Genomic DNA, 15,171 nt, shown 5'->3' with positions numbered 1-15,171 from the left:
CAGCAAAATCATGACCCAAAAAAATTTCAACTCTCAATATTTTCTCAACTAATGGATCTGTACTCAAGAAAACTATAGCATACTACTCAGTAAAATAGAGTGTGTAAGAGCATAGAATTTCATACGAATAATCTGTTGTTTACAGTGGGAATTATAAGGGCCCCATTTCACAGCAAAACCATGACCCAAAAAAATTTCATCTCTCAATATCTTCTCAACTAATGGATCTGTACTCAAGAAAACAATAGCATACTACTCTCTAAAATAGAGTATGCAAGAGCACAAAATTTCATACGAATAATCTGTTGTTTACTGTGGGAGTTATAAGGGCCCCATTTCACAGCAAAACCATGACCGAAAAAAATTTCAACTCTCAATATCATCTCAAGTAATGGATCTGTACTCAAGAAAACTATAGCATACTACTCATAAAATAGAGTGTGTAAGAGCATAGAATTTCATACGAATAATCTGTTGTTTACAGTGGGAATTATAAGGGCCCCATTTCACAGCAAAACCATGACCCAAAAAAATTTCAACTCTCAATATCATCTCAAGTAATGGATCTGTACTCAAGAAAACTATAGCATACTACTCATAAAATAGTGTGTAAGAGCACAGAATTTCATTCGAATAATCCGTTGTTTACTGTGCGAGTTATAATGGCCCCATTTCGCAGCAAAACCATGACTCAAAAATTTCAACTCTTAATATCTTCTCAACTAATGGATCTGTACTCAAGAAAACTATAGCATACTACTCATAAAATAGAGTGTGTAAGAGCACAGATTTTCTTACGACTAATCTTTTGTTTACTGTGAAAGTTATGAGGGCCCGATTTCACAACAAAACCATGACCCAAAAAAATTTCAACTCTCAATATTTTCTCAACTATTGGATCTGTACTCAAGAAAACTATAGCATACTACTCAGTAAAACAATGTGTGTAAGAACACAAAATTTCATTCAAATAATCTGTTGTTTACTGTGCTAGTTATAATGGCCCCATTTCACAACAAAACCATGACCCAAAAAAATTTCAACTCTCAATATATTCTCAACTAATTGAACTGTACGCAAAAAAACTATTGCATACTACTCAGTAAAACAGAGTGTGTAAGAGCACAGAATTTCATACGAATAATCTGTTGTTTACTGTGGGAATTATAAGGGCCCTATTTCACAGCAAAACCATGACGAAAAAAAAATTTTAACTCCCAATATCTTCTCAACTAATGGATCCGTAATCAAGAAAACAATAGCATACTACTCACTAAAATAGAGTGTGCAAGAGCACAAAATTTCGTACGAATAATCCGTTGTTCACTGGGGGAATAATTATAAGGGCCCAATTTCACAGCACAAACATGACCCAAAAATATTTCAACTCTCAATATCTTCTCAACTAATGGATCTGTACTCAAGAAAACTATAGCATACTACTCAGTAAAACAGAGTGTGTAAGAGCACAGAATTTCATACGAATAATCTGTTGTTTACTGTGGGAATTATAAGGGCCCTATTTCACAGCAAAACCATGACGAAAAAAAAATTTTAACTCCCAATATCTTCTCAACTAATGGATCCGTAATCAAGAAAACAATAGCATACTACTCACTAAAATAGAGTGTGCAAGAGCACAAAATTTCGTACGAATAATCCGTTGTTTACTGTGGGAATTATAAGGGCCCCATTTCACCGCAATGCCATGACCCAAAAAAATTTCAACTCTCAATATCTACTCAACTAATGGATCTGTACTCAAGAAAACTACAGCATACTACTCAGTAAAATAGAGTGTGTAAGAGCATAGAATTTCATACGAATAATCTGTTGTTTACAGTGGGAATTATAAGGGCCGAATTTCACAGGAAAACCATAACCCAAAAAAATTTTAACTCTCAGTATTTTCTCAACCAATTGATCTGTACTCATGAAAACTATAGCATACTACTCAGTAATACTATGTGTGTAAGAACACAGAATTTCATACGAATAATCTGTTGTTTACTGTTGGAATTATAAGGGCCCTATTTCACAGCAAAACCATGACCCAAAAAAAATTCAACTCTCAATATCTTCTCAAGTAATGGATCTGTACTCAAGAAATCTATAGCATACTACTCAGTAAAATAGAGTGTGAAAGAGCACAGAATTTCATACGAATAATCCGTTGTTCACTGGGGGAATAATTATAAGGGCCCAATTTCACAGCACAAACATGACCCAAAAATATTTCAACTCTCAATATCTTCTCAACTAATGGATCTGTACTCAAGAAAACTATAGCATACTACTCAGTAAAACAGAGTGTGTAAGAGCACAGAATTTCTTGCGAATAATCTGTTGTGTACTGTGGGATTTATAAGTGCCCCATTTCACAGCAAAACCATGACCCAAAAAAATTTCAACTCTCAATATTTTCTCAACTAATGGATCTGTACTCAAGAAAACTATAGCATACTACTCAGTAAAATAGAGTGTGTAAGAGAATAGAATTTTATACGAATAATCTGTTGTTTACAGTGGGAATTATAAGGGCCCTATTTCACAGCAAAACTATGACCCAAAAAAAAATTCAACTCTCAATATCTTCTCAAGTAATGGATCTGCACTCAAGAAAACTACAGCATACTACTCAGTAAAATAGAGTGTGTAAGAGCACATAATTTCATACGAATAATCTGTTGTTTACTGTGGGAATTATAAGGGCCCTATTTCACAGCAAAACCATGACGAAAAAAAAATTTTAACTCCCAATATCTTCTCAACTAATGGATCCGTACTCAAGAAAACTATAGCATACTACTCAGTAAAATAAAGTGTGTAAGAGCACAGAATTTCATTCGAATAATCCGTTGTTTACTGTGCGAGTTATAATGGCCCCATTTCGCAGCAAAACCATGACCCAAAAAAATTTCAACTCTCAATATCTTCTCAACTAATAAATCTGTACTCAAGAAAACTATAGTATACTACTCCGTAAAACAGAGTGTGTAAGAGCACAGAATTTCTTGCGAATAATCAATTGTTTACTTTGGGAGTTATAAGGGCCCTATTTCACAGCAAAACCATGACCCAAAAAAATTTAAACTCTCAATATCTTCTCAACTAATTGATCTGTACTCAAGAAAACTATAGCATACTACTCAGTAAAACAGAGTGTGTAAGAGCACAGAATTTCATACGAATAATCTGTTGTTTACAGTGGGAATTATAAGGGCCCCATTTTACAGCAAAACCATGACCCAAAAAAATTTCAACTCTCAATATCTTCTCAACTAATTGATCTGTACACAAGAAAACAATAGCATACTACTCACTAAAATGGAGTATGCAAGAGCACAAATTTTCATACGAATAATCCGTTGTTTACTGTGGGAGTTATAAGGGCCCCATTTCACAGCAAAATCATGACCCAAAAAAATTTCAACTCTCAATATTTTCTCAACTAATGGATCTGTACTCAAGAAAACTATAGCATACTACTCAGTAAAATAGAGTGTGTAAGAGCATAGAATTTCATACGAATAATCTGTTGTTTACAGTGGGAATTATAAGGGCCCCATTTCACAGCAAAACCATGACCCAAAAAAATTTCATCTCTCAATATCTTCTCAACTAATGGATCTGTACTTAAGAAAACAATAGCATACTACTCTCTAAAATAGAGTATGCAAGAGCACAAAATTTCATACGAATAATCTGTTGTTTACTGTGGGAGTTATAAGGGCCCCATTTCACAGCAAAACCATGACCGAAAAAAATTTCAACTCTCAATATCATCTCAAGTAATGGATCTGTACTCAAGAAAACTATAGCATACTACTCATAAAATAGAGTGTGTAAGAGCATAGAATTTCATACGAATAATCTGTTGTTTACAGTGGGAATTATAAGGGCCCCATTTCACAGCAAAACCATGACCCAAAAAAATTTCAACTCTCAATATCATCTCAAGTAATGGATCTGTACTCAAGAAAACTATAGCATACTACTCATAAAATAGTGTGTAAGAGCACAGAATTTCATTCGAATAATCCGTTGTTTACTGTGCGAGTTATAATGGCCCCATTTCGCAGCAAAACCATGACTCAAAAATTTCAACTCTTAATATCTTCTCAACTAATGGATCTGTACTCAAGAAAACTATAGCATACTACTCATAAAATAGAGTGTGTAAGAGCACAGATTTTCTTACGACTAATCTTTTGTTTACTGTGAAAGTTATGAGGGCCCGATTTCACAACAAAACCATGAACCAAAAAAATTTCAACTCTCAATATTTTCTCAACTATTGGATCTGTACTCAAGAAAACTATAGCATACTACTCAGTAAAACAATGTGTGTAAGAACACAAAATTTCATTCAAATAATCTGTTGTTTACTGTGCTAGTTATAATGGCCCCATTTCACAACAAAACCATGACCCAAAAAAATTTCAACTCTCAATATATTCTCAACTAATTGAACTGTACGCAAAAAAACTATTGCATACTACTCAGTAAAACAGAGTGTGTAAGAGCACAGAATTTCATACGAATAATCTGTTGTTTACTGTGGGAATTATAAGGGCCCTATTTCACAGCAAAACCATGACGAAAAAAAAATTTTAACTCCCAATATCTTCTCAACTAATGGATCCGTAATCAAGAAAACAATAGCATACTACTCACTAAAATAGAGTGTGCAAGAGCACAAAATTTCGTACGAATAATCCGTTGTTTACTGTGGGAATTATAAGGGCCCCATTTCACCGCAATGCCATGACCCAAAAAAATTTCAACTCTCAATATCTACTCAACTAATGGATCTGTACTCAAGAAAACTACAGCATACTACTCAGTAAAATAGAGTGTGTAAGAGCATAGAATTTCATACGAATAATCTGTTGTTTACAGTGGGAATTATAAGGGCCGAATTTCACAGGAAAACCATAACCCAAAAAAATTTTAACTCTCAGTATTTTCTCAACCAATTGATCTGTACTCATGAAAACTATAGCATACTACTCAGTAATACTAAGTGTGTAAGAACACAGAATTTCATACGAATAATCTGTTGTTTACTGTTGGAATTATAAGGGCCCTATTTCACAGCAAAACCATGACCCAAAAAAAATTCAACTCTCAATATCTTCTCAAGTAATGGATCTGTACTCAAGAAATCTATAGCATACTACTCAGTAAAATAGAGTGTGAAAGAGCACAGAATTTCATACGAATAATCCGTTGTTCACTGGGGGAATAATTATAAGGGCCCAATTTCACAGCACAAACATGACCCAAAAATATTTCAACTCTCAATATCTTCTCAACTAATGGATCTGTACTCAAGAAAACTATAGCATACTACTCAGTAAAACAGAGTGTGTAAGAGCACAGAATTTCTTGCGAATAATCTGTTGTGTACTGTGGGATTTATAAGGGCCCCATTTCACAGCAAAACCATGACCCAAAAAAATTTCAACTCTCAATATTTTCTCAACTAATGGATCTGTACTCAAGAAAACTATAGCATACTACTCAGTAAAATAGAGTGTGTAAGAGAATAGAATTTTATACGAATAATCTGTTGTTTACAGTGGGAATTATAAGGGCCCTATTTCACAGCAAAACTATGACCCAAAAAAAAATTCAACTCTCAATATCTTCTCAAGTAATGGATCTGCACTCAAGAAAACTACAGCATACTACTCAGTAAAATAGAGTGTGTAAGAGCACATAATTTCATACGAATAATCTGTTGTTTACTGTGGGAATTATAAGGGCCCTATTTCACAGCAAAACCATGACGAAAAAAAAATTTTTACTCCCAATATCTTCTCAACTAATGGATCCGTACTCAAGAAAACATTAGCATACTACTCAGTAAAATAGAGTGTGTAAGAGCACAGAATTTCATACGAATTATCTGTTGTTTACAGTGGGAATTATAAGGGCCCTATTTCACAGCAAAACCATGACCCAAAAAAAATTCAACTCTCAATATCATCTCAAGTAATGAATCTGTACTCAAGAAAACTATAGCATACTACTCAGTAAAATAAAGTGTGTAAGAGCACAGAATTTCATTCGAATAATCCGTTGTTTACTGTGCGAGTTATAATGGCCCCATTTCGCAGCAAAACCATGACCCAAAAAAATTTCAACTCTCAATATCTTCTCAACTAATGGATCTGTACTCAAGAAAACTATAGTATACTACTCCGTAAAACAGAGTGTGTAAGAGCACAGAATTTCTTGCGAATAATCTATTGTTTACTTTGGGAGTTATAAGGGCCCTATTTCACAGCAAAACCATGACCCAAAAAAATTTAAACTCTCAATATCTTCTCAACTAATTGATCTGTACTCAAGAAAACTATAGCATACTACTCAGTAAAACAGAGTGTGTAAGAGCACAAATTTTCATACGAATAATCCGTTGTTTACTGTGGGAGTTATAAGGGCCCCATTTCACAGCAAAATCATGACCCAAAAAAATTTCAACTCTCAATATTTTCTCAACTAATGGATCTGTACTCAAGAAAACTATAGCATACTACTCAGTAAAATAGAGTGTGTAAGAGCATAGAATTTCATACGAATAATCTGTTGTTTACAGTGGGAATTATAAGGGCCCCATTTCACAGCAAAACCATGACCCAAAAAAATTTCATCTCTCAATATCTTCTCAACTAATGGATCTGTACTCAAGAAAACAATAGCATACTACTCACTAAAATAGAGTATGCAAGAGCACAAAATTTCATAGGAATAATCTGTTGTTTACTGTGGGAGTTATAAGGGCCCCATTTCACAGCAAAACCATGACCGAAAAAAATTTCAACTCTCAATATCATCTCAAGTAATGGATCTGTACTCAAGAAAACTATAGCATACTACTCATAAAATAGAGTGTGTAAGAGCATAGAATTTCATACGAATAATCTGTTGTTTACAGTGGGAATTATAAGGGCCCCATTTCACAGCAAAACCATGACCCAAAAAAATTTCAACTCTCAATATCATCTCAAGTAATGGATCTGTACTCAAGAAAACTATAGCATACTACTCATAAAATAGTGTGTAAGAGCACAGAATTTCATTCGAATAATCCGTTGTTTACTGTGCGAGTTATAATGGCCCCATTTCGCAGCAAAACCATGACTCAAAAATTTCAACTCTTAATATCTTCTCAACTAATGGATCTGTACTCAAGAAAACTATAGCATACTACTCATAAAATAGAGTGTGTAAGAGCACAGAATTTCATTCGAATAATCCGTTGTTTACTGTGCGAGTTATAATGGCCCCATTTCGCAGCAAAACCATGACTCAAAAATTTCAACTCTCAATATCTTCTCAACTAATGGATCTGTACTCAAGAAAACTATAGCATACTACTCAGAAAAACAGAGTGTGTAAGAGCACAGAATTTCACACAAATAATCTGTTGTTTACTGTGGGAATTATAAGGGCCCTATTTCACAGCAAAACCATGACCCAAAAAAATTTCAACTCTCAATATCTTCTCAACTAATGGATCTGTACTCAAGAAAACTATAGTATACTACTCCGTAAAACAGAGTGTGTAAGAGCACAGAATTTCATACGAATAATCTGTTGTTTACTTTGGGAATTATAAGGGCCCAATTTCACAGCTAAACCATGACCAAAAAAAATTTCAACTCTCAATATATTCTCAACTAATTGATCTGTACGCAAATAAACTACAGCATACTACTCAGTAAAATAGAGTGAGTAAGGGCACAGAATTTCATACGAATAATCTGTTGTTTACAGTGTGAATTATAAGGGCCCCATTTCACAGCAAAACCATGACCCAAAAAAATTTAAACTCTCAATATCTTCTCAACTAATGGATCTGTACTCAAGAAAACTATAGCATACTACTCCGCAAACAGAGTGTGTAAGAGCACAGAATTTCTTGCGAATAATCTATTGTTTACTTTGGGAGTTATAAGGGCCCTATTTCACAGCAAAACCATGACCCAAAAAAATTTAAACTCTCAATATCTTCTCAACTAATTGATCTGTACTCAAGAAAACTATAGCATACTACTCAGTAAAACAGAGTGTGTAAGAGCACAGAATTTCATACGAATAATCTGTTGTTTACAGTGGGAATTATAAGGGCCCCATTTTACAGCAAAACCATGACCCAAAAAAATTTCAACTCTCAATATCTTCTCAACTAATTGATCTGTACACAAGAAAACAATAGCATACTACTCACTAAAATGGAGTATGCAAGAGCACAAATTTTCATACGAATAATCCGTTGTTTACTGTGGGAGTTATAAGGGCCCCATTTCACAGCAAAATCATGACCCAAAAAAATTTCAACTCTCAATATTTTCTCAACTAATGGATCTGTACTCAAGAAAACTATAGCATACTACTCAGTAAAATAGAGTGTGTAAGAGCATAGAATTTCATACGAATAATCTGTTGTTTACAGTGGGAATTATAAGGGCCCCATTTCACAGCAAAACCATGACCCAAAAAAATTTCATCTCTCAATATCTTCTCAACTAATGGATCTGTACTCAAGAAAACAATAGCATACTACTCACTAAAATAGAGTATGCAAGAGCACAAAATTTCATACGAATAATCTGTTGTTTACTGTGGGAGTTATAAGGGCCCCATTTCACAGCAAAACCATGACCGAAAAAAATTTCAACTCTCAATATCATCTCAAGTAATGGATCTGTACTCAAGAAAACTATAGCATACTACTCATAAAATAGAGTGTGTAAGAGCATAGAATTTCATACGAATAATCTGTTGTTTACAGTGGGAATTATAAGGGTCCCATTTCACAGCAAAACCATGACCCAAAAAAATTTCAACTCTCAATATCATCTCAAGTAATGGATCTGTACTCAAGAAAACTATAGCATACTACTCATAAAATAGTGTGTAAGAGCACAGAATTTCATTCGAATAATCCATTGTTTACTGTGCGAGTTATAATGGCCCCATTTCGCAGCAAAACCATGACTCAAAAATTTCAACTCTTAATATCTTCTCAACTAATGGATCTGTACTCAAGAAAACTATAGCATACTACTCATAAAATAGAGTGTGTAAGAGCACAGAATTTCATTCGAATAATCCGTTGTTTACTGTGCGAGTTATAATGGCCCCATTTCGCAGCAAAACCATGACTCAAAAATTTCAACTCTCAATATCTTCTCAACTAATGGATCTGTACTCAAGAAAACTATAGCATACTACTCAGAAAAACAGAGTGTGTAAGAGCACAGAATTTCACACAAATAATCTGTTGTTTACTGTGGGAATTATAAGGGCCCTATTTCACAGCAAAACCATGACCCAAAAAAATTTCAACTCTCAATATCTTCTCAACTAATGGATCTGTACTCAAGAAAACTATAGTATACTACTCCGTAAAACAGAGTGTGTAAGAGCACAGAATTTCATACGAATAATCTGTTGTTTACTTTGGGAATTATAAGGGCCCAATTTCACAGCTAAACCATGACCCAAAAAAATTTCAACTCTCAATATCTTCTCAACTAATGGATTTGTACTCAAGAAAACTATGTCATACTACTCAGTGAAACAGAGTGTGTAAGAGCACAGAATTTCATACGAATAATCTGTTGTTTACAGTGGGAATTATAAGGGCCCCATTTCACAGCAAAACCATGACCCCAAAAAATTTCAACTCTCAATATCTTCTCAACTAATGGATCCGTACTCAAGATAACTATAGCATACTACTCAGGAAAATAGAGTGTGCAAGGGCACAAAATTTCATACGAATAATCTGTTGTTTACTGTGGGAGTTATAAGGGCCCCATTTCACAGCAAAACCATGACCCAAAAAAATTTCAACTCTCAATATCATCTCAAGTAATGGATCTGTACTCAAGAAAACTATAGCATACTACTCATAAAATAAAGTGTGTAAGAGCATAGAATTTCATACGAATAATCTGTTGTTTACAGTGGGAATTATAAGGGCCGAATTTTACAGGAAAACCATGACCCAAAAAAATTTCAACTCTCAGTATCTTCTCAACTAATGGATCTGTACTCATGAAAACTATAGCATACTACTCAGTAATACAAAGTGTGTATGAACACAAAATTTCATAGAATAGTCTGTTGTTTATAGTGGGAATTATAAGGGCCGAATTTTACAGGAAAACCATGACCCAAAAAAATTTCAACTCTCAATATCATCTCAAGTAATGGATCTGTACTCAAGAAAACTATAGCATACTACTCATAAAATAGAGTGTGTAAGAGCATAGAATTTCATACGAATAATCTGTTGTTTACAGTGGGAATTATAAGGGCCGAATTTTACAGGAAAACCATGACCCAAAAAAATTTCAACTCTCAATATCATCTCAAGTAATGGATCTGTACTCAAGAAAACTATAGCATACTACTCATAAAATAGAGTGTGTAAGAGCACAGAATTTCATTCGAATAATCCGTTGTTTACTGTGCGAGTTATAATGGCCCCATTTCGCAGCAAAACCATGACTCAAAAATTTCAACTCTCAATATCTTCTCAACTAATGGATTTGTACTCAAGAAAACTATGTCATACTACTCCGTAAAACAGAGTGTGTAAGAGCACAGATTTTCTTGCGAATAATCTATTGTTTACTTTGGGAATTATAAGGGCCCAATTTCACAGCTAAACCATGACCCAAAAAAATTTCAACTCTCAATATCTTTTCAACTAATGGATTTGTACTCAAGAAAACTATGTCATACTACTCAGTGAAACAGAGTGTGTAAGAGCACAGAATTTCTTACGAATAATCTGTTGTTTACAGTGGGAATTATAAGGGCCCCATTTCACAGCAAAACCATGACCCAAAAAAATTTCAACTCTCAATATCTTCTCAACTAATGGATCTGTACTCAAGAAAACAATAGCATACTACTCACTAAAATAGAGTATGCAAGAGCCCAAATTTTCATACGAATAATCCGTTGTTTACTGTGGGAGTTATAAGGGCCCAATTTCACAGCAAAACCATGACCCAAAAAAATTTCAACTCTCAATATCTTCTCAACTAATGGATCCGTACTCAAGAAAACTATAGCATACTACTCAGGAAAATAGAGTGTGCAAGAGCACAAAATTTCATACGAATAATCTGTTGTTTACTGTGGGAATTATAAGGGCCCAATTTCACAGGAATACAATGACCCAAAAAATTTTCAACTCTCAATATCTTCTTAACTAATAGATCTGTACTCAAGAAAACTATAGCATACTACTCAGTAAAATAGAGTGTGTAAGAGCATAGAATTTCATACGAATAATCTGTTGTTTACAGTGGGAATTATAAGGGCCGAATTTTACAGGAAAACCATGACCCAAAAAAATTTCAACTCTCAGTATCTTCTCAACTAATGGATCTGTACTCATGAAAACTATAGCATACTACTCAGTAATACAAAGTGTGTATGAACACAAAATTTCATAGAATAGTCTGTTGTTTATAGTGGGAATTATAAGGGCCCAATTTCACAGCAAAACTATGACCCCAAAAAATTTCAACTCTCAATACTTTCTCAATTAATTGATCTGTACTCAAGAAAACTATAGCATACTACTCAGTAAAATAGAGTGTTTATGAGCGTAGAATTTCATACGAATAGTCTGTTGTTTACAGTGGGAATTATAAGGGCCCAATTTCACAGGAAAACAATGACCCAAAAAATTTTCAACTCTCAATATCTTCTCAACTAATAGATCTGTACTCAAGAAAACTACAGCATATTACTTATAACTCAGTAAAGTGTAGTATATAAGTGAACAAAATTTTATGCAAATAGTGTGTTGTTGTTAAGTGCGGGAGGTAGTTGTAGGTCAAGGAACATCAATTAGTAAAGCTGCTAAAAAGCACCCACTCGCTCGAGTTACCCTACTGTACAATGTGGAAGGTAAATCTACATTCAGCAGACGAATGGAGCCATGTACAGTACTCTTCTCTGCGAAAGAGGATTTTTTTTATTTTTTGGAACCGTCATCCTATAAGCGAACTGTTTCTTGAGTCAAAGTAACCAATACTAGTTTGAACGTTTTGTATAATGAAGTTTCTCGATAATTGAATGACGCAGATGCCCTAGAAGGTTTGAACGAAATTAAAACTCTTCGGTAGGATAGTTGTATAAGGGTTGATCATCAATAACTGCATGAAAAAGCGTAATGTTGAAAAATATTACATTATTTAGGACGGCCAATTTAAAAACCGATTGTTATTAATTATGAATAAGTCTGATTTTTTTGTTAAAAATCTAAGTGGAACAGTGATTTAGGTATTTTGAATTTTTTAGGTCGTTTCAGGAATATACTTGTTGTCAATCACTGGTCCCACCCCATGTCAAACACTGGTACCACCGAAAATTCGGTATGTCACTCACCGGGTCATTGAAATACTTTAAAAAAAGTAATAATTTTTGGTTGACATAAAAATCGAATTTACTGAATACATAATACAATCTAAAGGAGCGGTACAATTGTACCAACCAACACCTGGAGCCAGAATAACGGAAGATATTCTAAACGAAACTCGAATTTTTTCTTAAGCTCTAAATTACCGGTCCCTTCACTTTATTTGTTTTGTGTGAGTGCTTTTTTAAACTCATTTTTCGAAAAAATAAGCATACGCTTAATAAAACCTTTAGTCTGTTGTTTATTTTAAACTTCTCTGTCATAAACCTATTTATTTCAAACATTATTCTGAACAAAATTATTATTTAACAGTTCTGAGAACTGAGTATATCTATACCGATTTAAATCATTTAAATATTTAGATCTTTTAAAACGATTCCTCTTTTTTTTGTGATGGTGTGGATTTCAGCCTCATCAAATTCGATGATAGGTGGGGGTAGAATGGTGCTGATGGGTATGGCTTACAGCTTCGTTGAACTCAATGATTACCCGGTCAGATTTGGAGGTGTTTGGATCTGGCACAATTTAGGTGCGTCAGAACCGCCATTTTCCCTCTACTCGCGTACTTTGTTATCGAAATTCTTTATCAGATTGGCTCTCGAATATGGAGTGAAATATGGATCTGATGGTTTCCCCCACATTCCGGCGACATAGCACTGCACTAACTATTCTCTTCTTAGCTGAAGTGATATCATCCCTGACACAACGTAGAGGCTGTGAAGAGGAATGGTACGAAAGGCGCCAGTAATCAACCTTATTCCTTCATTGTATACATTTGCGCTCAGAGCTACACACTGGTGCATCATATTCTAACTTAGATTGGGTAATAAAAGTAAATATACGTTTTAATATTTCGCGTTCAGTTTCCCAAATATAACTTGGGAGTTGGTCTTTTACTGTTGTAATTTGAATTACGGAGTTAAAACGAAATTTTAGTATTGAATTTGACTTACGTGAGCATAAATTACTGAAACTGAAATCATTTTAATCAATCAATCAATCACTATTTGCACAAAAGAGTACATATTTATGGCAAGAAGTTGAGGTCACTATACCTATTTTATTTTAAGCAATAGCGTGGCGCTCAAGGTAAAAATAAACCATCCTTCTTCACTGAGCTAGCGGTACTGCTGTACCTTCTCGATCTGAGGAGCGTAAAATGGTGGTGCGGAATATTTCAGCAGTACATTTTCTAGATAACCATATTACTGTGTATTTAATTTAATTTTTTTATTTTCAGAGTGAATGTGCGGGGCTTGGGTATCGGGACGGATTTGGAACGACGCGTTCTGTGAAGAAGGTGTACCTCTGAGAGACAGGAGGGGAGGGGGCGATAGGGCGCAGTCTGCCCGGTCGATCGCACAGGACGGCGCTGGCTGGGCGGCGGGCGCAGCAAGCGCACCCACTGCACGCGCCCGGCGGTCCGCAGGACCCGCAGCAGCCGCCGCAGGTGGGCTCGGTCGGCCGTGGGTCTTCGGCGGGCGCCTCCTCCTCGTCCAGCTCACCCTCGCCGCCGTCTTCTTCCCCCTCTCCTCCACACTCGTCGCCTCTGCATCACCATCAGCCGCCCTGCTCCTTCATCTACAGGGCGTAATTCTAGCCGAAACGAGTCACACACAATGCTATATCTACAATATTTCATTTTTTAGTTTTTAATTTTTTAATGCCTCCCTCAAAAAAGTTTTTCAACTCTTCGCATTTTTTATTAAATATAAACAAAAAATTTTTGTGAGATAGTAAGTGCTGCTAGTTAAACCATCAAGTGAAGCCCCTCCCAAGATATCTTATGTGAATTAACCAAGAAATATGTGCCATAAGAAAAAATTAATAAATAACATGGACCAGCTAGTTTATTTGATTTTTTATGTAATTTAATTTTTATTGATATTGCTTATTGTATCTCAAAAATTGAAAGTTATTTCTCATTTTATAGTTTTATAGTCGCAGTAATGAACAAATAACTTCGGGTTTAAGAGAAAGAAGAAGAAAAAAAACGATAAGTATTTTGGATGAGTTATCTCACAATATTGGATCTCAAACAAATAATATAAATGTTGCAGTGATGAGGTTTCTCTGTTGGGTTTTGCTTTAGGGACCGCAGTTATTATTCTGTCATTCTTTATTTTCTATTTGAACTCGCTCTTAAATATTAATTATTAAACCTCGTTAACGTCATACGTGAATTTTTTTTTAGCTGTCCTCTTTGGTACAAATTTTGGATGTCTTCAAGACAAATGAACTGATTGTTGAGTAAATGCTGACTGTCAACAAATGATAATCGGAAGAAGAAGTGTCGTGTTGAAACGGCGGATGATGTAAGATTACCCACTTAGTACCTACTAAGTAGTTCTTATCAGCCAAATGAACGTGAGGTCCGGGCGTTGCCAAGTAGCAAAATACCTTATCGTATTTATTCTTTCATTCAAGTCATTTTCCGTTAAAAGCTCGCTTCAAACGGATTAATTGGAAGCGATAGCGTGTACCAGCAATAGTTTCAGATTTTCCCAGCTGCTCTTAATACCTAATGTTTTTCTATTACCGCCAACCAGATGCATAGCATAACCTGCGAACAGTTCTGTTTTGGCTTTAATGAACTGGATCCACCTTGTCCTTTCGGCTTTAGTCTCAATAATGCCAATTAGTGAAGGGCCTAATTTCCTTGCACTTAAAACATTCCCATTGCTATTGTATGTTTTGGATAACAGTTA

At 34.9% G+C, this 15,171-nt stretch overlaps 1 protein-coding gene across 2 annotated transcripts in view; it reads left to right on the top strand.

The window, feature by feature from the left end:
• Positions 1-14,290, top strand: part of Sema1a (semaphorin 1a) — a 77,787-nt gene extending 63,497 nt beyond the window's left edge. For both annotated transcript variants that reach the window (XM_074143634.1, XM_074143635.1), the window contains one exon: positions 13,704-14,290. In XM_074143634.1, the coding sequence (XP_073999735.1) occupies positions 13,704-13,775 (72 nt within the window). In that variant the 3' untranslated portion in view covers positions 13,776-14,290. The remainder of the gene's footprint in view (positions 1-13,703) is intronic.
• The last annotated feature ends 881 nt before the right edge of the window (positions 14,291-15,171 follow it).

This window comes from Rhodnius prolixus, unplaced genomic scaffold, assembly GCF_049639745.1.
Source record: "Rhodnius prolixus isolate KJV_2025 unplaced genomic scaffold, Rpr scaffold_12, whole genome shotgun sequence".
NCBI lineage: Eukaryota > Metazoa > Arthropoda > Insecta > Hemiptera > Reduviidae > Rhodnius > Rhodnius prolixus.
The sequence above is the reverse complement of the archived record's forward strand: the minus strand, read 5'-3'. Positions and strand labels throughout refer to the sequence as shown.